General features: G+C 37.3%; 1 protein-coding gene across 1 annotated transcript in view; it reads left to right on the top strand.

Annotated features, from left to right (window-relative positions):
* Window positions 1-24973, top strand: part of COL4A5 (collagen type IV alpha 5 chain) — a gene marked incomplete at its 3' end in the record, with an annotated part of 264450 nt that overhangs the window by 238911 nt on the left and 566 nt on the right. The window contains exons 42-50 of the mRNA XM_082610613.1: window positions 6659-6786; window positions 9544-9616; window positions 9753-9824; window positions 10645-10773; window positions 11595-11693; window positions 17078-17290; window positions 21918-22095; window positions 23979-24093; window positions 24441-24613. Of these exons, the coding sequence (XP_082466739.1) occupies window positions 6659-6786; window positions 9544-9616; window positions 9753-9824; window positions 10645-10773; window positions 11595-11693; window positions 17078-17290; window positions 21918-22095; window positions 23979-24093; window positions 24441-24613 (1180 nt within the window). The remainder of the gene's footprint in view (window positions 1-6658; window positions 6787-9543; window positions 9617-9752; window positions 9825-10644; window positions 10774-11594; window positions 11694-17077; window positions 17291-21917; window positions 22096-23978; window positions 24094-24440; window positions 24614-24973) is intronic.

Consider the following 24973-nt stretch of genomic DNA (forward strand, 5'->3'; position numbering starts at 1 on the left):
AATGTAAATGAAATTGAACTATTCTTCAAAAAAAACATTCTTTTTAAACAATAATATGTATTATCAGATCCTGCAAATATGCAATTCTTGATGAGCCATACCTCTTGTAATTTTTCAAACCATCCCATCTTCACATTTGGTTTGTCACAAAGTTTTAAATTCTACTGCTATGTAAATGGACTAATAGGCACAGAATAAAAAAGAAAGTCAGTGCAATAGCACAGATTAGAAACCTCTTAATCTTATTTTCATCCTATACATATAAAAAGTCCACACCCAAGAACAGTTACCAAGTGCTGCCCATTAGAAAACTGCTGATTCATATTAAAAGATGTTCACCTAATCAGGAGTAAAAAGAACCACAAATATCTGAATGTGTTTATTATTTTTCAAGATAAATAGCCCTTTTCAAATTTCTAAGGAGTAACTAAAAGGGGAAAAAGAATAATCCTGAGTTCTGGCTATTGGAAATGGCAGGAAATTTTCTCTTCTTATGATTTTAAAATTCATAATTTTTCAAGATTCTTTTTAGGAAGCCATCTATCTGTGTGAATCAATTCCCTGGTTTATCACTCCCCCACAAACCCATCATTTCCTATAACCATAGATTATCAATCTAGAAGGACCTAACTTTTACATTTGTCAAAGAGGTATTCATGAGACACTTGTTGATGATAGCAAGACAGATTTTATTCAAGACTATTGCATTAGGGGAGAGACTATTGTAATAGGAGAGAGAGACTGAGCTCAGCTCTGAGTACAACAAAGTCAAATGGAGATTTATAGTCCACTAGCAGAGTGAAGGAGTCAGTGGATGAAAAATTACTAAAAGGAGACATCAAGGGTAAGCAGATTCTTGCTAAACTGGCCTAATAGAGTTCTTGCTAAAGGCAGTCCAAGGACTTAGACATCAGGATAAGGAATGAGGAACTTGATCAGATATCAAGGGTGGGGAGGCTCTCCCTAAACTGACTTAGCAGGATTCTTGCTAAAACTGGACTCAGCAGACCAAGGCCAGGGCCCAAGGGGTGAGGCCTAGTTGAGAAGAGGGCTCAGAGAAACCTGTCTAAAGTTTAGTCACAGATGAGAAAACTAAGGCCCAAAGAGGTTAATAAGCTTGCTCAAGGTCATATTGTTAGTTACTGGCATAACTGGGAATCTGACTTGGGGCTCTCCAGTACTCCGTTAAGTGTCTGTTCTACTAGTAACATGTATCATCTTTCCACAAAGGCAGTTATATAGCTTGATGCTTATGATCTGGCCTCTTATTCTAGTTATAAATATGATAAGTGATGGAGCAAAGCTGCTTCTGCCATTTTAGGAGACGCTTATAGATAGCAGACTGGGCCTTGACTGCACTTTCTTGTTTTCTGTTAACTCAAAAGCTCCATCAACCCCTACTAACTGCTTCTTGTGTTTTACCTAAATGGATGTCATCAAAAAGATTAAGACAAACACATGATGTTTAACTATTGCCAAGATAAAGAGAAGACTAGGGTATTCTTTGAAGTAATTTTGAGTCCTGCCCTATCTGACTTACATAGAAGTCTGCTGCCTTGATCACTTCCAGACTTTACTGTCAGCTAGAATATTGTTTTCTTCTGAGGCACTAGAATATATTCAAAGAAGAAAAAGGAAAGTAGCCACGTTACTTTAAAACCAATTTGACAGCTTATTTACCAGAAGTACTCTAAATTACATAGTTATTGGAATCTGGTATCTGCAGCGTTCTCTTCTTTGCAACAGTTGAAGACTACAACCTTAAGTGGAAACTGGATTTAAAATTTACCAATCAATTCATCAGCTTATCTTTAGTTATTACCACGTATATACAAGACTTGAGATTTTTGTTTTATTTTGTTTTTCAGTTAAACTTTGTTAGATCTTTTGAGAAATAATGGATTGAGAGCATCATATATAAAATTGACTTGGCATATAACTCATTAAAATGTTACCTTTTAGAAATTAAAGTCTTAGAAGTTTTGCTATGATATGATCTGAAGTTTTCCTTGTTACTTACTCAGACTGAAATATCATATAGTTCAATGACATATTTTTCTAAGAGTTCTTGTTTTGGTCCTTCTATATCAAACACATATATAAAATGTCTTTATTCAAACTCTGAATTATCTTTGGTAGGAATTCTAATTTATCTAGCTAATTGTGTTGCCAGACTCTGCTCAAAGTGTTGTCTTGAGTCAGTTTGCTGTATGTGATTTAGAAACCATTTAAACAAACAGAAGCTGATTTTTGGCCTCCTGAATTTCAAATTGTAAAATGCTTTAAAAGTTTTATTACTAGGTAGTAATAGCAATGTTTTATATTTATATGACATACCACCATTTATATCATGTAACATACTTTCATTATAAGCTCCTTGAAGGCAGAATTTGGGTCTAGCTAATCTTTGTGTTCCCTGTAGCATCTTGCACATGGCAGATATGAGGTCAACATTTTTGAAAATGAATTTGATCTTTATAACAACTCTGAAGGAGGTTAGGGCAGACAACACTATTCCCATTATATGGGTGAGAAAACAAGCTCAGAGAGATTGAATTACCCAGAATCCCATAGATATAAGTAGTAGAGCCAAGAATAGATCCTAGGTCTTCTGATTCCTAGGATTCAGTGCTCTAGCACAATTTATTCTCTCTTCTAACCTCAGTGCTTATAAATCATAGCAAGACTTGTAAGAAAAGGAAATTGTGTTTATAGTCAATTAACATTAACCAAGGGTTGTCCTGTTTGTAGGCTTTTTATCTTTTTATTTAATGATCCTTCTTTTAATAGTTAATAGCCTATTTTAATATGTGCATTGAATAATATAAAGTAAATGTGATATTTTCTGTGGTTTGGGGTGGGATATTGCATGCCAAAATATTTTGAAGTTCCCCTTCACTGATGGTCTTCATATCTTTGGAAAATTCGAGTTCAATAGTGAGCAAACATATATTGGCTTTTTGTCTTTGAGTAACTTATTACAAGTAATAATGCACAGAAGAACGCCTCTTGATGGATTATTTTTAAAAATCACTATCTGGCTTCATGGAATGATTTTCAAAGAAGACAAACAGAAGTACAGTTGGTAATGGCCATTGTATACTCATGTTTTAATTTCTCTATTTGATCACCTATAATCTTTGTATATTTGTCTAATAAGGCCTTTAAATTTAATTGTAGCTCCTTGGAGCAGCCTGCACACACCAATAAATTTGCACCTCACGTTTTTACTAAAGAATGGCAGAGGCCAAGGTAAACTTTTACCCAGAGGAATAGAAGGCTATCAGTGAAGTGGTACTACCTTTCCAACTTTAATGTTTTGAAGGTGCTAACTTTTGGAAAGCCACTGTAGCAGTGTTAACATGTCTTCAGTAGAGATTTGCATTTTTTGCATTAATGAAAATTAGCAGCTTATTTTCTAGAATAAGCTCTATTTTTAAATATTTGGCTCTCTATACTCCTGTAGGGTTCTGTTTGCATACTGATTACGCTGTAGGTATAAGAAATGCTGGCAAAGAGGATTATTGTTTAACTTGTGCTATAATGTGAACCACTTCTAACTCATAATCTTATTTTGTACTGTGTGATGTCTGATACTGCTAACATCGATCTTTGGGCTTTGGTGAACTCTGATCTTCCCAGGTTTTCAAGGTTAGACTCTTCACTGGTCAATTCTTTTTTTTTTTTTTTAATGCTTTGTATGTGTGACAAGAGAAATGCACTTTTTTTGCTATAATTCAGAAGTCATTGAAGAGTGCTGTTATCCTCAAATACTACCTGCTCTGGTATTTAACATTTTGGTGAAGGTAATGTGACTTGTTTATAATCAAGTTTGAAATGACATTAGGTCTTTGTGGTTTCAATTATTTATAATAGGTAATTCATACATAGAAACATGTTGAATTTTAAGTGGAAATACACTTATTTTTATCTTTAAGACTGCATTAAGATATTTAGGCAGGCATCTGACCCATTTGTAACCTCTGTATATTGATTTTATTTTCTTGAATTTTTGTTGCTTGAGATTGATCAGATCTGTGTTTTCATGGCTATTTTCAGTAATGGAAGAGGGTAACTATTGAGTATTGTTAAAAATAAATCTTGTATCATTAGCAAATCAGTCATTTAAATTTGAGAGACTCTAGAACAACAGGTCTGAATTAATAACATGTAAATTTCCCCAAATTTCCTTTTAATTGCAAGCAGAGCAATGCCCAAAATATGCCTACTTTTTTTCCAAATGATAACAATGTTCTGTTTACTTTTCAAACTGGGGAAGCGGGGTGTAAAATGTTCCTTTTTTTCTTCCTCTTAATCTTACCCTAGTCATTGTTAGGCTGATTCACAGATAGTTTACCTTTCTCTTAATAACCTGATTTGCTACCTGATTTCTAGTCCAAATTATACATATGGATGAGACTAACAATTTTTCTTAGAAAACCCTATCAAGGGGTTTGAACTCAGAAGTTGTTTTTAATTTGTTTGTTTAAGTTCAAAGTACCCCAACCCTTTCTTTATGATTGGGAAGGGAATTTTTGAGTGTTTCTGTCTGGTTGCTGGGCTAGGGTGACTATATGATTAAAACTGTTTAAAGATAAAATGATTGCTGTACTGTTGTGAACCTGCTTCCTCTTTCTCATGTGACAGATAAAACACTGTTATATTATGAAATCACATAGATATAGCTGAAAGATTAAAAACAGGTTTATATTTTAAAGATATGTTCTTACCCTCAGTTTTACTAATAATGAAGATAATACTAGTAATAATAATAATTGTTTAAAACTTCTTATATAATTCTTACTATGTGCCAGGCACTGTGATTATATATATTATCTTATTTAATTCTTGGAACAACCTGATAAGGTAGGTACTATTCTTATTTCCATTTTAAAGAAGAGGAAATTGAGGCTAAGATGGTTAATAAACTTACTGAGGTCAAACAGCTAAAGATTAATGGAACTGGGAATCCAACCCAGCATTCTAGCTCCAGAGTCCAATAAGACTTTTCCTCCTCAACCAGTTTCCAATATTCCAACCCAGCATTCTAGCTCCAGAGTCCAATAAGACTTTTCCTCCTCAACCAGTTTCCATCCCACAGACGACAGATTTGGTAACTTCTTAACTGGCTTAGTCCTTTGTTGGGAACAGCATTAAGCTCAGGCAGGGAACACCTTGGCTTCTAAGTTTCAGGCATTCACAGCTTTTAAACAGTGTCTCACAGTCCTCATTTAGGTTGCCAATGACATTTTTTGAAAGGATGAAATATTCTGGACACAGAACCAAATCATCATTAGTTGTTCTTTCCTTTGTTTCACCACTTCCCCCATCAGGCCCCAAATTTTAACAAAAATGACCCTAACCTTGTTAGCCTGTAGCCATTGATTCTGGGTCATAAGAGTATTGGAAAAGATAGGATCAAAAAGGAGACCTTTTGTGCATATTGTAAGCATGAACTCAGTATTCTAAATTCACTTGCCTATGTTATTTCCTTCAAAAATAATCCCTACATATTTTCCTTTTTTGTTGAAACCAGTGAAAAGCTAAAATTACTGGAGGAGAGAAGGTATAAGTACTCACTAGTTGCTGTTCATTATTTGGGGCTTTGTAATTATCTTCTTAAGGCAGGACTACTTAGTCTCCACCTCAGCTATTGCTTAGCACACTACAGGCAAGTAACAGCTATTTCCCACCTAGTGTGAAAAAATGTGGCCATTTATCAGATCTTCTTAGTTGCTTAATGGACCTGATATCTTTATTTAGAAAGAAAAGTTTAAAACACAGTATAAGGAAAGAGCTTACCAAATCCCCTTTTAAATTACTTTATTTATTCAGAAGTTATATGCCAAATCCTTTATTTTTCTTCAGAAATATTTAAAATGTAAATAATACAAAAACATTTTAAAAATAAATTCAAAAATACTATATTGAATCAATAACTTTCTGACACTAAAATATTCCCATGTATTAAGTATGTCACTAAAATGAAATTAAACAATTAGTTTGCTTAAATAACTATCTTAATTACATAGTAATACAAGCTGAATAAAAGTAACTACTTACAAGTAAAGCAATTTTATTTTAATCACAATGAGACAAATGGTTTGAATCCCTGATTGCCCTACGAAGTGTGGTCATGAACCAGCAACTTTAGCTACAGGACACTAGTTTATCTACAGGGCATTTGTTAGAATGCAAATTCTTGGGCCCCTCTCCAGCCTAACAAAATTCAGAACTCTGGGGTTAGACCCAGGAATCTATTTTAACAAGCCCTCCTGCGTATTCTGATGCATTTCCAATTTGAGAACAGTGTCCTATGGTGTCTCTTTTGGTTCACTTAAACACTTAGTTAAGGATTACAGAAGCAATCTTTAATATAATGTCCAAAGTCCTTCCTTTAGATATGAGCTTATTGGATTAAATATATAGTAAAATACAAACTAAAAGAGTCTGCAAACCAGTGTTAATAACAAAAAGAACCCAGCCCAGTTTAGAGAGTCAGCATGGATCTATATTTTTAATGTAGTCTGGATTTTATTCTGCAAACTAATAGTATTTAGATGACTAATAGTATTTGGATAATGTAAAAGCCTGACTTTGATGCTATTCTTACGTTATACTGAAATGTGATTATTTGTTGTGCATTATCAAGGTCTAGCAGGTCCAGAAGGTCCCCGGGGTCTCCCTGGAATTGGGGGCATTAAAGGAGAGAGAGGAAACCCAGGCCAACCTGGGCAACCTGGTTTGTCTGGTTTGAAAGGAGATCAAGGACCACCAGGACTCCAGGTAGGAAATGGGAGTATTTGATGAGGAAGGGGGTGTGGCTGCTTGCATTCCAAATGAGAATTCCAAATTGCATTATTTTAATTAGCATTTACTGGTTAAAGCTCTTGACTAAGCTATGTGTGTGTGTGTGTGTGTGTGTGTGTGTGTGTGTGTGTGTGTATTTATTTATTTATTTATTTATTTATTTATATATGAGAGCATTGCATGTGGAGGAGTAGTCCTTCCTTAGAGAAGTAATCATGGTGAGTGTGGGGATATTTTAGACTTTGAAATTAGATAGAGTTAGGGTCAGATTTCAGCTCCTCTGTACACTTCTACTTTGTGTCTGTGAGGAAGGCAGACAGACACTTTGCGTTTCTGTCTTTACCTGTAAAAAGAGAATAATAGCATATCCCCATGTCTGTGTTCATGTGTTTTCCACCTTGGTTTGAGTGACCCAGAAAGTCACATACTTCTTTATGGATCCTCAAAGCTTCCTTCCTTCATTCAGGAGGATTGCTGTTAGATTTTGCAGCCAACAGGGTCTGGGCTCAGTCTTTTAACTCTGATGGCTGCTTTATAGCAGAAAAAAATATCTAAAGAAATTGTCCGTAAAGCTTTCCAACAGCTAACCATTTTTTCCTGTTATCACTATTCTTCTAGACATCTAGACTTAAAATTTTAATCTTCTCTTTATTCATTCTCTACTCACTTCCTACCTCATTCATTTCCCATGTCCTTCCAGTTCACATGTCACTATGCCTGATTCAAGACTACTGTCTGATACCAACATTTTATAAATCTGGTATTGTCGAGTTCTGTTCATTTTCTTTCATGCAAGTTCTTACATTTGCACTTTTCTAATTTTTGTTTGGAAATAATGTTAAACTTATAGGAAAATTGCAAGAATGGTGAAAAACCACATTTACCCAGATGAACCAATTGTTAATGTCTTGCCCCATTTGCTCTCTGTATGTATGTTGTGTGTGTATGCGTGTGTGTGTATAATTATGTATTTTTCCTGAAATGTTTGAGAATAAGTTGTATCTATCATGTCCCTTTATCACTAAATACTTCAGTGTGTAATATTTCTTAAAATTAAATATATTCTTTTATATAACCATAGTACAGTTCTCACCTTCAGGAAATTGAGCATTGATGTAACATTTTTATTTCTGCCCACAAGTTCTAATTGTATCAATTGACTTAGTAATATCCTTTATAGCATTTTTCCTCCTCCAAAATAGGATCCAGACCAAACTATGCATTGCATTTAACTGTTATATCTCTTTATTCTCCCTCAATCTGAAACAGTTTCTAAACCTATTTTTTTTCGTAACCTTGACATTTTTGAAGAAATGTAGCCGTTCCCATTTAAAAAACAAAAAAAAAGAATGTTTCTTCTTTTGTCTGCTGTTTCTTCATAATTAGATTCAGGTTATGCATCCCCAGATAGAATACTCCATGAGTGGTGTGTTCTCAGATATGGAGGCCCATGATATTCATCTGCCCTTCATTAGTTATGTTAATTTTTATCATTATTTTTTGTTTTCTGCGGTACGCGGGCCTCTCACTGTTGTGGCCTCTCCCGTCGCGGAGCACAGGCTCCGGACGTGGAGGCTCAGCGGCCATGGCTCACGGGCCCAGCCGCTCCGCGGCATGTGGGATCTTCCCAGACCGGGGCACGAACCCGTGTCCCCTGCATCGGCAGGCGGACTCTCAACCACTGCGCCACCAGGGAAGCCCTAGTTATGTTAATTTTGATCTTCCCATCAAGTTGTTACCTCGTTTCTCCACTGCATGGTTACTATTCTTCCCCTTGTAACTAATAAGCAAAGCTACAGGAAGACACATTAAGATAATGCAAATATATATACTACTCCACGTCAAAATTTCTCCCTAGATATAATATCTATTTATGATTTTTGCCTCAACTGTTCAATACTGTGATAGTGGCAACTACCTCCACATATACCACTCAACCCTATTGTAAGCAAGAGCCTCCCTTCTCTTCTATGTACTGTCTATTTGTTATCATTATGGACTCATAAATTCTCATTCTCTTCAATGATTCATATTTTTTATTCTATCATTACTTATTTTGATGCTCAACCTGTCCTAGATTTGGGAGCCCCTTCAAGCTGGATCCTGTGACTTTCTGACATGCCCTCCATTTTAAAGTTCTTTCTTACTTTTGGGCATAAGATGTTCCAGCCTTGCCTCTTTTTCATTACTACTAATAAGGGCTTCATCGTTCCACACTTATTTTCCCTTTAGATCCATTCTGGAGTTATTTTCAACTCTTCTTCTTCCCATAGTTTTCCTGGTCCTCAAACCCAATTAATTAATAAGCCCACTATATTTTTTCGCTTAGTCTTTCAGACTTTATCATTTCTTAGATTCTAATTCATACACTTACCACATAAGGGCTACACTAAAAAAGAAGTGCCTTTGTTAATGATAGTAAAAGAATAACTAAATTTATTAAGTATACATCATATGCCAATCAGTTTTCTAAGTACTTAACATGAATTATCTCATGTAGTCCTCACAACAACTTCATGGAGTAGATACTATTATTTTCTGTATGTTAGAGGTGAGAAAATGATGCATCAAAGAGGTTAAACAACTCAAGGTCACACAAGCTAATAGGAGGTGAATTGGGGTTTGAATTCTGGAAGTCTGACTCTAGAGCCAGTGCTACAAATCGCCACCTATGCTCTCACTTCCTTCCCTCCCCCCAACTTTTTTCTAAAATTAATGATTTTATTTATTCAGGGTAATCCTGGCCGGCCAGGTCTCAATGGAATGAAAGGAGATCCTGGTCTCCCTGGTGTTCCAGGATTTCCAGGTATTTGAAGGGGTGTTTGGAAGTTTCCCCCTTTACATTAAACTCCTTTGGGAGAAGACACCCATTTTCTGATTTGGCTGGGTAAAGGCTGTGGCCCTGTTGCTTTGCTGTGCAATTGTGTGCACCTTCTTTGCAGGCATGAAAGGGCCCAGCGGAGAACCTGGTTCAACTGGCCCTGAGGGGGATCCAGGACTTATTGGCCCCCCAGGTAAGAGTTATTTCTGGAGCTAGTTATACCTGATACTTAAACTCATTGAAGAATTTGAAAGTTTGCATTCTGCCTTTCAACCAAAACTTTCAGAGTCTCAGTCCCCAACAATTGGGGGGAAATAGGTAGGACTCTCTCTCTATTAACTAATCTTATCAAGCTCTCTGTTTCAATAATGTATTATCAGGGGCAGACCTTTTAAGTTTAAGGTAGATGCAGGACCAACAAGAATGCTTCAATGAGATTTTTATTGACCTTTATACTAACTTTCCCATATTCATTTGAATAGATCACAAGAGCAAGTCACATAAGTATGTTTGTATATCTTTAATATAAAAAGAGTTCTTTTTGCTGAGAGACTTAAAGAGGTTTCCTGTAAACTGTGAAACAGAGCATCTACTAAATTCCTCTGCTAGTTAGTTCAGTGGGTCCCTTGACAAGCACAACAAACAAGAACTGCAAATGATGTTAGAATCAGAATGGACTCTACAGCAAATAGAATTGTCTAACCTTGACACCAGTGTTCACAGATTTGCACTGGATTAGACTTTCTTGTAACCGAGTCATGATTCTAGGCTTGAAAATTGAGACAATTTGCCTAATTTGTCCATGGACCCTAAGAAAATTATTTATTTTTTCAGCCTTTTGGGTGAGATAATGATAATTTTCCCAAACAGATTTCTGTTGGACATAGCAAATTCCAATACATGTAACTTGTTTCTCTCAAACCAATTCTTATTACGATCTGAGGTTACTTTGGCATCCATTCTTTCCGACCTTTCTCTTCCCTACCTTCAACTTCATGTGCTTTGCCTCTTAGGTCCCCCTGGATTACCTGGTCCTTCAGGACAGAGTATTGTAATCAAAGGAGATGCTGGTCCACCAGGGGTTCCAGGCCAGCCTGGATTAAAAGGTCTACCAGGACTGCCAGGACCTCAAGGTTTACCAGGTACCTTTGTAGATCATCTTTTTAAGCCTTATGTATTTGAAAATATTTCCCTCATTCTTCTTTCACTTTTTAGAGTTTGTCTCTGACAATAGGAGTCTCAGCAACTAGTAGAATACCAGACCACCAGGTTCCATTTCCTTTTCTCCTTGAAAATGTTCATTTCTCATGCCCTAATTTCTTTTAGGCCCAGTCCAATTTCTTTTAACTCCTCTGGCTATCCTAACTTGAATGATTAGGTTAATGTTGTTAAAATCTCTATAATGAAATTAATATGCATTTAAGATATGGTGCTTTCTCTCCCAACCACAAGAAGGATAGAGGCTGATTTGGTGGGCTATCAATTCCCCACTGTGAGGCCTCCTGATTTTTAAACTAAATCCTATCTAGTTGGCCATTTAACTCTATGCTTGCAGCCAACTTTGATTAAAAAGAAAGCTAGAAACTAACTTCAGTCTTTCTGTTTTATCAGGTGGCTTAATAGCAGTCTTTTCATAAATAAAGTGTACCAGGCAGTAACAGCCTTGCCTATGGTGAGATATATAATAAAAGTTGGCCTTGTGCTCTATCTTTTTCTGAAGGCAAGGAGAACACAACTGCCATATTATGGAAATCTCCACAGAGGCAAATGAATTGTTTAAAGTTAAAGCTAAATCCTTGTCTGCTTCTTTTGTCCTGGGCTTGAGCTGTTCCTTCGTTTATCTGAATTAAAGACAAAACCAGATTATGAATTCAGTGACACTCGAGGACCTAAGTGTCCCAAATCTATCTGGATGTGGATTTATTCTACCCACATTTGAAAACCCTACTTCATTTTCCTGTAGGTCCAATTGGCCCTCCAGGAGATCCTGGACGCAATGGACTCCCTGGCTTTGATGGTGCAGGAGGGCACAAAGGAGACCCAGGTTTACCAGGCCAGCCAGGTGAGATGTGCTGCTGATACTAATTTTTAAGTCTGGGGGACCTCTGGACATACGGCCTCTGATTGAAGCTGTGAGAGCCTCCTCTTGAGAGAGCATAGCTAGGTGGGGAGTCTGTTGCTTTGGAAAAATGGGATGACACAGATGTGCCAGTATAAGAGAAGCATAGAAAGGTGGTATTTATTTATGTGTTTAGAGCACTGGAAAACCCAGCTTTTCCTCAAAATGAGGATTTTTCCAAGTACTCACTGTACTTAACTGTTCTGATAATTTTCAATATTTTTTGAATAAATTTATTTATTTTATTTATTTATTTTTGGCTGTGTTGGGTCTTCGTTGCTGCGCATGGGCTTTCTCTAGTTGCAGCGAACAGGGGCTACTCTTCGTTGCGGTGTGTGGTCTTCTCATTGCGGTGGCTTCTCTTGTTGCGGAGCCTGGGCTCTAGGCACGTGGGCTTCAGTAGTTGTGGCACATGGACTCAGTAGTTGTAGCACACGGGCTCAGTCATTGTGGCTCGCAGGCTCTAGAGCACAGGCTTAGTAGTTGTGGTGCAAAGGCTTAGTTGCTCCGCAGCATGTGAGATCTTCACGGACCAGGGCTCGAACCCGTGTTCCCTTCATTGGCAGGCGGATTCTTAACCACTGCGCCACCAGGGAAGTCCCTCAATATGTTTTAAGTAATCTAAATATAACTCTAAATAATATAAACATAAAGGTTTGTATTGATAAAAACTAGCAGCGGCAACAAGGCAGATTGGTGATAACTGTGTTGCTCCTAGAACCAACACCCTCCTGTTTCATTACCTGTATTTCTAGGGAAGAAACAAGTTAGTGCCATCTTCATCACATATATGGGCATTGCTGTGAAATTCCCCCAAATGAAAATCTATACACACGGTGGCCAAAGGCCTGTAAATAGAGAAATTTTTTATTTACTTTTTATTTTTTTAATTTTTTTTATTAGTTTCTGCTTTATAACAAAGTGAATCAGTCATACATATACATCTGTTCCCACATCCCTTCTCTCCTGCGTCTCCCTCCCTCCCACCCTCCCCATCCCACCCCTCCAGGCGGTCACAAAGCACCGAGCTGATCTCCCTGTGCTCTGCGGCTGCTTCCCACTATCTATCTACCTTACGTTTGGTAGTGTATATATGTCCATGCCTCTCTTTCGCTTTGTCACAGCTTACCGTTACCCCTCCCCATATCCTCAAGTCCATTCTCAAGTAGGTCTGTGTCTTTATCCCTGTTTTACCCCTAGGTTCTTCATGACATTTTTTTAAAAATTCCATATATATGTGCTAGCATACGGTATTTGTCTTTCTCTTTCTGACTTACTTCACTCTGTATGACAGACTCTAGGTCTATCCACCTCATTACAAATGGCTCAGTTTTGTTTCTTTTTATGGCTGAGTAATATTCCATTGTATATATGTGCCACACCTTCTTTATCCATTCATCCGATGATGGACACATAGGTTGTTTCCATCTCTGGGCTATTGTGAATAGAGCTGCAATGAACATTTTGGTACATGTCTCTTTTTCAATTATGGTTTTCTCAGGGTATATGCCTAGTAGTGGGATTGCTGGGTCATATGGTAGTTCTATTTTTAGTTTTTTAAGGAACCTCCATACTGTTCTCCATAGAGGCTGTACCAATTCACATTCCAAACAGCAGTGCAAGAGTGATCCCTTTTCTCCACACCCTCTCCAGCATTTATTGTTTCTAGATTTCTTGATGATGGCCATTCTGACTGGTGTGAGATGATATCTCATTGTAGTTTTGATTTGCATTTCTCTAATGATTAATGATGTTGAGCATTCTTTCATGTGTTTGTTCTCAGTCTGTATATCTTCTTTGGAGAAATGCCTATTTAAGTCTTCTGCCCATTTTTGGATTGGATTGTTTGTTTTTTTGCTATTGAGCTGCATGAGCTGTTTATAAATTTTGGAGATTAATCCTTTGTCAGTTGCTTCATTTGCAAATATTTTCTCCCATTCTGAGGGTTGTCTTTTGGTCTTGTTTATGGTTTCCTTTGCTGTGCAAAAGCTTTTCAGTTTCATTAGGTCCCAATTGTTTATCTTTGTTTTTATTTCCATTTCTCTAGGAGGTGGGTCCAAAAGGATCTTGCTGTGATTTATGTCATAGAGTGCTCTGCCTATGTCTTCCTCTAAGAGTTTGATAGTTTCTGGCCTTACATTTAGGTCTTTAATCCATTTTGAGCTTATTTTTGTGTATTGTGTTAGGGAATGATCTAATCTCATACTTTTACATGTCCCTGTCCAGTTTTCCCAGCACCACTTATTGAAGAGGCTGTCCTTTGTCCACTGTACATTCCTGCCTCCTTTATCAAAGATAAGGTGACCATATGTGCGTGGGTTTATCTCTGGGCTTTCTATCCTATTCCATTGATCTATCTTTCTGTTTTTGTGTCAGTACCACACTGTCTTGATTACTGTAGCTTTGTAGTATAGTCTGAAGTCAGGGAGCCTGATTCCTCCAGCTCCGTTTTGCATTCTCAAGATTGCTTTGGCTATTCGGGGTCTTTTGTTTTTCCAAACAAATCTTGAAATTTTTTGTTCTAGCTCTGTGAAAAATGCCAGTGGTAGTTTGATAGGGATTGCATTGAATCTGTAGATTGCTTTGGGTAGTAGAGTCATTTTCACATTATTGATTCTTCCAATCCAGGAGCATGGTATATCTCTCCATCTAATTGTATCATCTTTAATTTCTTTCATCAGTGTCTTATAATTTTCTGCATACAGGTCTTTTGTCTCCTTAGGTAGGTTTATTCCTAGATATTTTATTCTTTTTGTTGCAGTGGTAAATGGGAGTGTTTTCCTGATTTCACTTTCAGATTTTTCATCATTAGTGTACAGGAATGCCAGAGATTTCTATGCATTAATTTTGTATCCTGCTACTTTACCAAATTCATTGATTAGCTCTAGTAGTTTTCTGGTAGCATCTTTAGGATTCTCTATGTATAATATCATGTCATCTGCAAACAGTGACAGCTTTACTTCTTCTTTTCCCATTTGGATTCCTTTTATTTCCTTTTCTTCTCTGATTGCTGTGGCTAAAACTTCCAAAACTAAGTTGAATAAGAGTGGTGAGAGTGGGCAGCCTTGTCTTGTTCCTGATCTCAGTGGAAATGGTTTCAGGTTTTCACCATTGAGGACGATGTTGGCTGTGGGTTTGTCATATATGGCCTTTATTATGTTGAGGAAAGTTCGTTCTATGCCTACTTTCTGTAGGGTTTTTATCATAAATGGGTGTTGAATTTTGTTGAAAGCTTTCTCTGCATCTACTGAGATGATCATATGGTTTTTCTCCTTCAATTTGTTAATATGGTGTATCACATTGATTGATTTGCATATATTGAAGAATCCTTGCATTCCTGGAATAAACCCCACTTGATCATGGTGTATGATCCTTTTAATGTGCTGTTGGATTCTGTTTGCTAGTATTTTGTTGAGGATTTTTGCATCTATGTTCATCAGTGATATTGGCCTGTAGTTTTCTTTCTTTGTGACATCCTTGTCTGGTTTTGGTATCAAGGTGATGGTGGCCTCGTAGAATGAGTTTGGGAGTGCTCCTCCCTCTGCTATATTTTGGAAGAGTTTGAGAAGGATAGGTGTTCGCTCTTCTCTAAATGTTTGATAGAATTCCCCTGTGAAGCCATCTGGTCCTGGGCTTTTGTTTGTTGGAAGATTTTTAATCACAGTTTCAATTTCAGTGCTTGTGATTGGTCTGTTCATATTTTCTATTTCTTTCTGATTCAGTCTTGGCAGGTTGTGCATTTCTAAGAATTTGTCCATTTCTTCCAGGTTGTCCATTTTATTGGCATAGAGTTGCTTGTAGTAATCTCTCATGATCTTTTGTATTTCTGCAGTGTCAGTTGTTACTTCTCCTTTTTCATTTCTAATTCTATTGATTTGAGTCTTCTCCCTTTTTTTCTTGATGAGTCTGGCTAATGGTTTGTCAATTTTGTTTATCTTCTCAAAGAACCAGCTTTTAGTTTGATTGATCTTTGCTATCATTTCCTTCATTTCTTTTTCATTTATTTCTGATCTGATCTTTATGATTTCTTTCCTTCTGCTAACTTTGGGGGTGTTTTGTTCTTCTTTCTCTAATTGCTTTAGGTGCAGGGTCAGGTTGTTTACTTGAGATGTTTCCTGTTTCTTAAGGTGGGATTGTATTGCTATAAACTTCCCCCTTAGAACTGCTTTTGCTGCATCCCATAGATTTTGCGTCGTCGTGTCTCCATTGTCATTTGTTTCTAGGTATTTTTTTATTTCCTCTTTGATTTCTTCAGTGATCACTTCGTTATTGAGTAGTGTATTATTTAGCCTCCATGTGTTTGTATTTTTTACAGATCTTTTCCTGTAATTGATGTCTAAGCTCATAGCATTGTGGTCGGAAAAGACACTTGATACAATTTCAATTTTCTTAAATTTACCAAGGCTTGATTTGTGACCCAAGATATGATCTATCCTGGAGAGTGTTCCATGAGCACTTGAGAAAAATGTGTATTCTGTTGTTTTTGGATGGAATGTCCTATAAATATCAATTAAGTCCATCTTGTTTAATGTATCATTTAAAGCTTGTGTTTCCTTATTTATTTTCATTTTGGATGATCTGTCCATTGGTGAAAGTGGGGTGTTGAAGTCCCCTACCATGAGTGTGTTACTGTCGATTTCCCCTTTTATGGCTGTTAGTATTTGCCTTATGTATTGAGGTGCTCCTATGTTGGGTTCATAAATATTTGCAGTTGTTATATCTTCTTCTTGGATCGATCCCTTTAGAAAAATTTTTTAAATAAGCTCAAATCGAGTGGCCAAATGGAGAATGGGAACCAGTTGTAGATTGAAGTTAGACATTTTGAAAAGTTTCCTTAGAGTACCCTACCTATTCTCTAAACAAAAAGTTATGCGTGAGAATAATTCCCCAGACAGATTCAAAGGAAAATGTTTATCAGCACTGAAGCTGGCAGGTTGATGACAGCCACACCCTACCTTTCTCGTTGATGAACAAAACAGCAGGCTGAAATTTCATCATGGGTTTTGCACTCCTTTAGTACAGCAAGAGACTAGATAAAACAAACCCCCCAAATAAGCATCACTTTTTCCCGTCTAATGTTCCATTCCCTCAGTATTTATTTAGTGCCTAATGTCATCAACCAATTTCAGAAGAAAAAGAATACATTTAAATCTCTTTGAGGGCAGGGACTGTATTTTATTTATCTCCAAATCCATGATATCTGACAATGCCTTTGTAGACATTCTATAAATATTAACTAATCAAACAAGGTCATAATGTTGTGTCGATAGCCATAATAGTGAATCAGAGCTTACTTAATTTGTATACTGATGATTCTTTGGAAATAGGTGTCCGTGGTTTGGATGGTCCCCCCGGGCCAGATGGATTGCAAGGTCCTCCTGGTCCCCCTGGAGCCTCCTCTGTTGCCCATGGATTTCTCATCACACGTCACAGCCAGACAACAGATGCACCACAATGCCCACAGGGAACTATCCAGGTTTATGAAGGCTTTTCTCTCCTGTATGTACAAGGAAATAAAAGAGCTCACGGTCAAGACTTGGGTGAGATAATCAGCATCTTATTTCTTACTATGCATTTTGTTTTTGTTTTGAAAATCTTGTTGGGTTCTAGAGTAGCCTTGGCCAAAGTGTCTCTCTCTATTCTTTTGGGGCTTCCAAACTGAAGATCATGTCAAGGGCAGCTGAATATAGTCACTATAAGTTTTAAATAAATAATATTTAACTTTAAACTAAAAGCATTAATTAGCTAGTGTGAGGTACAATTCTTGGCCTAAAGCAAGGCATTTGGAAAGGGCCATATGTACTTTTGTTAGCTTAGTTATTGAGGAAACAGATTCTCTGGGCTCTCTATAGTATAGCAGCTGCTTAAGTGGGCAGTGTTCGTAACTCATGGGAGATAGTTTCCTCTTTTCTGACACTGGTCTTTATCAAGTTAAAGATAAGTGCTGAAGAGAATCTTGGTTTCTAGATCAAAGAAAGTAAGGTCATTGCTTAATTTTGCTAGTTCATGAATAAGCTCCTTAGCTTTATAAAGTGTTATCAGAGTAGTTTAAAGCTGTACAAAGCACCATATTTCCATATAGGCTCCACTTCATTTAATGTGTTCTCATGCATCTTCTCTATGCTATAGGGTGGGCAATTTTGTTGATGGGATGAGGCTGGACAGAATGACTTTCAAGACCTCTTCCAAATCCCTAACATTTCTTTTTCTGGAATTCTGACTTTTCATTTTGAGGCCCCATTGTTTGACCTGGGGCTGCCTATTTTAGAAATCACTATCCCTCTTACCTCCATAAAGACATTTAAGAAGATAGTCTAGGTCTCCAGTTTCTGGGGTCTCCATAGTAAGAGACCTTCTGAAGTCTCTTTACCTGGGCCATTCTCTGAAAACAGTTCTGCAGCAACAGAGACCTCCAGAGGTCTGCTGTGCTCACTCTGTTCCAGGGCACATGGCCACACCTGCCAGGCACATCTACCTACATGGAAGCCAGTAGTCACAGATCATTTTAAAGAGCCTAATAAAGTAGGAGTTTGCCCAACAACTTTCTTCTTTCTCTTCTATTTCTCGTTTTCTCCTTTTCATCTTTCGTCTGCTACTTTTCCTTCTCTCTTTTGCTTTCTTTATGTACCATCTTTTTCTAATTTTAGAATCGACAAATCTTCATTGTGAAAATACTCTTATCTTTTAGATAATTTTCTCTAGTTTTTCTCCCATAAACTTTTTTTTCTTTTCTTTTCTTTTTTTTTTTTTTTGTGGTACTCGAGCCTCTCACTACTGTGGCCTCTCCTGTTGTGGAGCCCAGGCTCCGGACGCACAGGCTCAGTGGCCATGGCTCACGGGCCCAGCCTCTCTGCGGCATGTGGGATCTTCCTGGACTGGGGCATGAACCCGTGTCCCCTGCATCGGCAGGTGGACTCCCAACCACTGCGTCACCAGGGAAGCCCTCCCATAAACTTTTTCTCCTTTTAGTCCATTCTCTCTTTACTGTCAGAGTCTAGCTTATTCCCATAATCAAGCTTATAATCTTCAAATCTCTAACCTATCAAGTGAATAGAAAGCATTAGAAGTTTTTGAACATGATGAAATTCACAAATGTAATGCAAAGAAAAAATGGGATCTCTTACCCTGTATATCACTATAACTTTTCAAAATGTGTGTATTTGGTCAAACGAGACCCATCATGGTATGTATTCAGACGAAGAGGCTATAAACTGGCCCTGACTCAGGTACAGCTTATTCCTCAGACATAGGAAGGCCATGATAGGGCCCAAGATCCCAAGTGTGATACTGGATTGCAGGGTCTATGCTAGAGCTCACTCAAGGATCAAACTGGAGATATCTTGATGGCTAAGCAAAGAATAGTTATAGGTTTGATGTTAAGGAAACAATCACCTGATTAAGTAAATACATAGTCTCTGCTGGATTAGTGAAAGGATTATGGTGTATAAAAAAGAGGGTGGAGGAAACACACTGAATACTAAAACCATTCTGTCTGGGAGAAAAAAGCATACTAGGAACCATTAGTCTATAGTTTTAATAGAGGCATTGAGAGTTCATGAGATCACAGTCTCTTTGAATGTTTAGAAACTGTAACCAGAATTCTGCATCATTATGGGTAGTCTACAGCATAAATACAACCAAACACCCATGTTCTCATCATTATGGGCATTCCTTTTATGCACATCTTCCTTTTCTTTCTGAGACCAGGGATATTTCCATCTCTGTCCCTGATTAGTAATGTTAGTTTTATTTTTAAATTACTTTATAATTTAAAAAGTACTTTCATATTCATTATCCAATTTGATTTTCACAACTATGATCAAGAATGATATAGGACAAGTATTGTATTTTTCCACTTCACACACCCACACGCATGCACGTACACACACACACACACACACAAACTGGCTAAGCGGTTAAGTGACTTATTCAAAACCACACACTCAGAAAGTGATGGAGATAAGAATTGACTCCAACACCTACCAATTCTTTTTTTTTAATTGAAGTACAGTTGATTTACAATGTTGTGTTAATTTCTGCTGTACAGCAAAGTGATTCAGTTATACATATATATGCATTCTTTTTTTATTCTTTTCTATTATGGTTTATCTCAGGATACTGAATATAGTTCCCTGTGCTATATACAGTAGGACCTTGTTGCTTATCCATTCTATACATAATAGTTTGCATCTACTAACTCCAGACTCCCAGTCCAACCCTCCCCAAACCCCCTACCCCTTGGCGACCACAAGTCTTTCTCTGTGTCTGTGAGTCTGTTTCTATTTTGAAGATCGTTTCATTTGTAACACCTACCAATTCTAAACCCATTCGTTTTTCAGTTATGTCAATTTTGTTGTTTGCTCTCACATGACTTTGAAATCATTCACCTCTCTGAGCCATTTTTTTCTGAAAAAGTATAAATTACAATAAATCAATGATATTCAACCTGGGGAACTTTTGAAAAGGTTCCTAGCCCCATCCCAAACCTATTATATAAAATTTCCCAGTGATTCTGACAGTCTACCAGTTTTAAGAATTATTGGTCTTTTGTCAGTCACCTTCAGCCTGAGATAAGCATACCCCTTTGGATACATGAGGAATTTCCAATGCATAATTTTAAAGGACTTAGTTTACAAATCCTCAACTTTCATATGTACTTTCTCCTAAAGTCGAACTGCCTGTGTATGTGCTTTGGATAATCTTGTTTCCCACATCCCCTTTCACTACCACCCATCTCCCACTTTATAAAAGACTCATACTATGGCATATTGCCTTGAAACATGAAAACCTCTAGGGGACATATTCAGAGGAATAATTCAAAATAATGGCTTTGTTAAAGTCTCCATTAGCTCAGGCTCTAAAATTCACTTCTAATCCATCTCATTAGGAAATGCATTTCCAATAAAAGTTTTCTTTTAATGTTTAGTAATTATCAAAATGTATAATAAACTATCTTTTTGATCAATGTGAATTAGTAATTATTATGATGATGACCATTCAAAATAAAATATTTACCATGTAAAGCCTTAGGGTCACAGAAAGTTTTTAAAAGTTACTTTAAATTTTTGTTTCAGAAAACTATGATTGGTTAATCAGTAAAAGACTTTCAAAATAAAAAAAGTACATTAGGATAAAACTGTGTGAGAGAAGTGGAATGGAAATATAATTTCCAAATACAAAAGGAGCACTGTATAATTTCCAGTTATTAAAGATGAGTTTATGCACTTTTCAAAAGGTTTATTGTTAGGTTTCAAATACTTACATTGGATACATTTAAAAGAGTGATGTCAAAGTTTGTTTTTAAATATAAATATTCACAAAACACTACAAATGACAGCTGGCAATGTTGAAATGTGGTTTGCAAAATTCCAGGCTCCGGTATTACAAAGTATAGGAAGGTGGGTTTGAAGCCAAGAGACAATAACCAATAACTTAATAACTGGCACAGTATCAATTAAACTTCTGATGAAAAATTTGAGATGTCAACTTAAAAATGTGTGAGGGCGGTACATCATTTTTCATCATTCTTTTGTGAGTAAATGAGAAAAGAATGGCCTAATCACTGGTAGAGATAACCTCTATTGCCCCTACCAGCTCAGAAATTTAAAGACTCTAGTTCCTTTCCTTTTTTTTCCCCTTACGTTCTTCCTTTCTCCCTTATTTACTTTTTTCCTTTGTATTATTTACCTGCAAACCTGTCCATGGTTGCTGTGCATATTAGTCAGCACTACAGTTTTCCCTAGGCTTAAAGAGATTGTGAACCCACATAAGACATCGACTGGGGATGTCTTGGAAGAAGCGAGGACAACCTGGAGAGGAAATACTGATATGATATTATAAGGAATCAGTGTGTGCCTTTCACTCGTCTACAATAAATTACCCAATATTCTCCGTAAGACACCATTGTTTACAAGATGCCTCACCAGTTTAGAAACAGTGTTGGGGAGTATATAATAAGCTACCACAATAAATGTCTACATAAGTTGTAAGATCTATCCTGATTTTAGAGATGTAAAAATATGAGTAAATGTGCATCTTATAACTGAAGAATTAAAGTGTATTTATCATCTAAGAGATGGGGGAAAGTTCCTCTTTGAAAGGTTGTTAGTATGTTCGAAGAAACTAATCATCATGACATTTTTTCTTTTTCTCCCCATTTCTTCCCAGGAACGGCCGGCAGCTGCCTTCGTCGCTTCAGTACCATGCCTTTCATGTTCTGCAACATCAATAATGTTTGCAACTTTGCTTCAAGAAATGACTATTCTTACTGGCTCTCCACCCCAGAGCCCATGCCAATGAGCATGGAGCCCCTGAAGGGCCAGAGCATCCAGCCATTCATTAGTCGGTGAGACACTGGTATACCTTTGATTCTTATCAATCTCCAGTTAGTTTAGCTAGTTAGTTTAGCTAGTTAGAAATGAGTCCAAAGCTAATAATCTGATCATATTCATCTCAGGTTAGGTAGAATAGAGGTGCCTTTATTATACTCAGTGCAGTATGTAGTTTGATCCATATTTATCGGAGATCTACTTTTGACCAGGACCCATGATAGACTAGTGCAATATACAAAAAAAGCTCACAGTCTAGTCACTAGGCAAATATATGGAAATTAATATGTATCAGGCTTGGGCTAAGTGCTGCAATAGATCCAGTAAAGTGTTATGAAAGCATTGGGAAAGGGATATTTAATTCCAGCTAGAGAAATCTGAGATGACTATATGGAAGAAATATGTTTTGAACTGCTTAGCCCTTGAAGGATGTAAAGGACTTAAGACATAGGCATTTATAAGGGAGAAAGGCATACTAGGTAGAGAACATTGGAATGGGTTGTAGACTGATATGTCTAGAATGTAGTTTCTAAAAGTTGCAGAGGGAGAAGAGATCAGAAAGTTAGCTTGGACCTGGACTGTAGAAGGCTTTCAATGTTAGGTTTTAGTTTGGAATTTATTTGGTATGTAATGGGGACATCTGAAGTTTTTGAGCTTACAGGGAAGATTACAGAAACATCAACGTATAACATGGATTTCAAAGGGGATAGTCCAGAGGTAGAGACCAGTTAGATTGAGAATATCGCTGTAGTCCTGGTAGGAGTGGATTGGAACTCTCAGTAGGGTACATGTATCACATTAATAGAATAAATAAGATTTGGCATGATTAGTTATGGGAAGGAGAAAGTAGTAGCTGAGACTTGGTGCATGAGTAACTAAGAGGAGGGTGGTGCCATTAACAGAGATTTCCTAGAGTGTTGCTACATTAGAACCCTAGTTTAACTCGACCTCCTAGGCATGTTAGATATTGCCATTTTCATTCTGATCATGACCCAATTGACCTAGGAGTCTAGTAACCATAAAGGGTGAATCATTGGAAACTCTAGTTTCTTTGACATTGAATATAAAGGTTAAACCTCATTCAGCCTCTCTTAATAGCAAATTCATGGTGCCCTTTTCAATATATTTGCCCGAATCCTTTAGGAATTCATTTTTTTGTGTGTGATTTTTTTTGTCAGTCCCAACCTTGGGAATAAAAGATCCCCTAAAGGCATTCCCTATTTTGTAGATAAACTTTACCAAATTGGTTTCGTCATATTTCAAAAGGTACCCTCGTGCTCTTTACTAAACATTTGGTAGACTCAGCTGTATTTTACTTGATTTTATAGATTTAAGCCACATCTCCAAGTGCCTGGGTACTTGCCCAGCATTCTGGATATGTTGTACTTCTACAGATATGGCCAAATGGTTAATAAATATTCTTTGGGCCAAAAATAATGGGTGGGAATTAAGAAAGTGTCTGTTTCTTGTCTTTTTAAGTTTACTAGACATTGTTCTTACCACAGTTTTAGCATTACTAAATGTCTCCCCTCCAGTTGGGCAGTTTGACAGCAAGTAGTATGTGCAGTACACTAAGCCAAACTCTTACAGCAATTATGACATTGACTATAGCAAGTATGGATACAAATTTAGGGCAGAATAGAAAATGAAAATGCTATAGCAGTGGTTCTTTAGTTTCTTTTTAAAAAAGCTTACACTTTTCATTTATAACTTTATTATGTATATTGGGAGGCTGGGCTTATGCAAAAGCAATTCTCAAAGTGCATTTTTCTCCTCTTTTTCTGAGCACTGAAGACACCTTAATGGGCTTTTATACCAGGAAGCCTTCCAAAGAAGAGGGACTGCTATTTCCCATATGCTTACTCTGTAGATTGTGTTCCTTCTGCCTTTCCCTTACCAGATGTGCAGTATGTGAAGCTCCGGCCGTGGTGATTGCAGTTCACAGTCAGACCATCCAGATTCCCCGTTGTCCTCAGGGATGGGATTCTCTCTGGATTGGTTATTCCTTCATGATGGTATGCAGCACTCTTCCTTGTCTTTGTCATCAAAGCTGACTGTCCGTCATATCTACATTTCTATCTAATATGAGGAATCCCTATCATTTATGTAGTAAGAAGCTTGAACCTCATATAGCTTCTCTCCAAGCACTGTGTTCCCTCTCATACATCTGCTGGAACATATTTTCATAATCTGCCTGTTTCTTTTGTTGGATACCTTTGGTGTGGATACTGTTCTGTTACCTCTGGCTCTAGTTCCTTCACTGGCTTTGAATTTTTGGCCCAGCTCAGCATATATCTTTGGATATTCACTAGGGTATCATGGCACATGGGTATTGTGGCACATTTTCCCTTGTCTTTTCTAGCACACAAGTGCAGGGGCAGAGGGCTCAGGTCAAGCCCTGGCCTCCCCTGGTTCCTGCTTGGAAGAGTTTCGTTCAGCTCCCTTCATTGAGTGTCATGGGCGGGGAACCTGCAACTATTATGCCAACTCCTACAGCTTTTGGCTGGCAACTGTAGACGTGTCAGATATGTTCAGGTAAGGTGCTTATGTATGGCTTTAGTTTAGGTCCTAAGCTTCCTTCAGAGGTGCTAGCGAACAGAGAGGAAGTTCATGGATGGTTTATACCCAACAAATGTTAGGAATTTAAAGGACCATGTTGTTTATTCTTTCTTGTTCTCCTCATATACCAGACTCAGGTCAGCAAAGCAGACTTGGCTAATAATAGGTATATGTAGTTTGAGATGGCTTGGTAATAATTCTTCAAAAGCAAAACAGAGCAAGGAAAGGTTATGTGACCTGTTCAATAGCAAGTGAGCAACTGAAGCCACCCCAGAAATTGAAGCAATAATCTGTGTTGCCTTCTCCAGTCCAGTAGTCTCCTTTCCCAGAATGTTT

The sequence above is a fragment of the Mesoplodon mirus genome, assembly GCF_964341445.2.
Source record: "Mesoplodon mirus genome assembly, chromosome: X".
Classification (NCBI taxonomy): Eukaryota; Metazoa; Chordata; class Mammalia; order Artiodactyla; family Ziphiidae; genus Mesoplodon; species Mesoplodon mirus.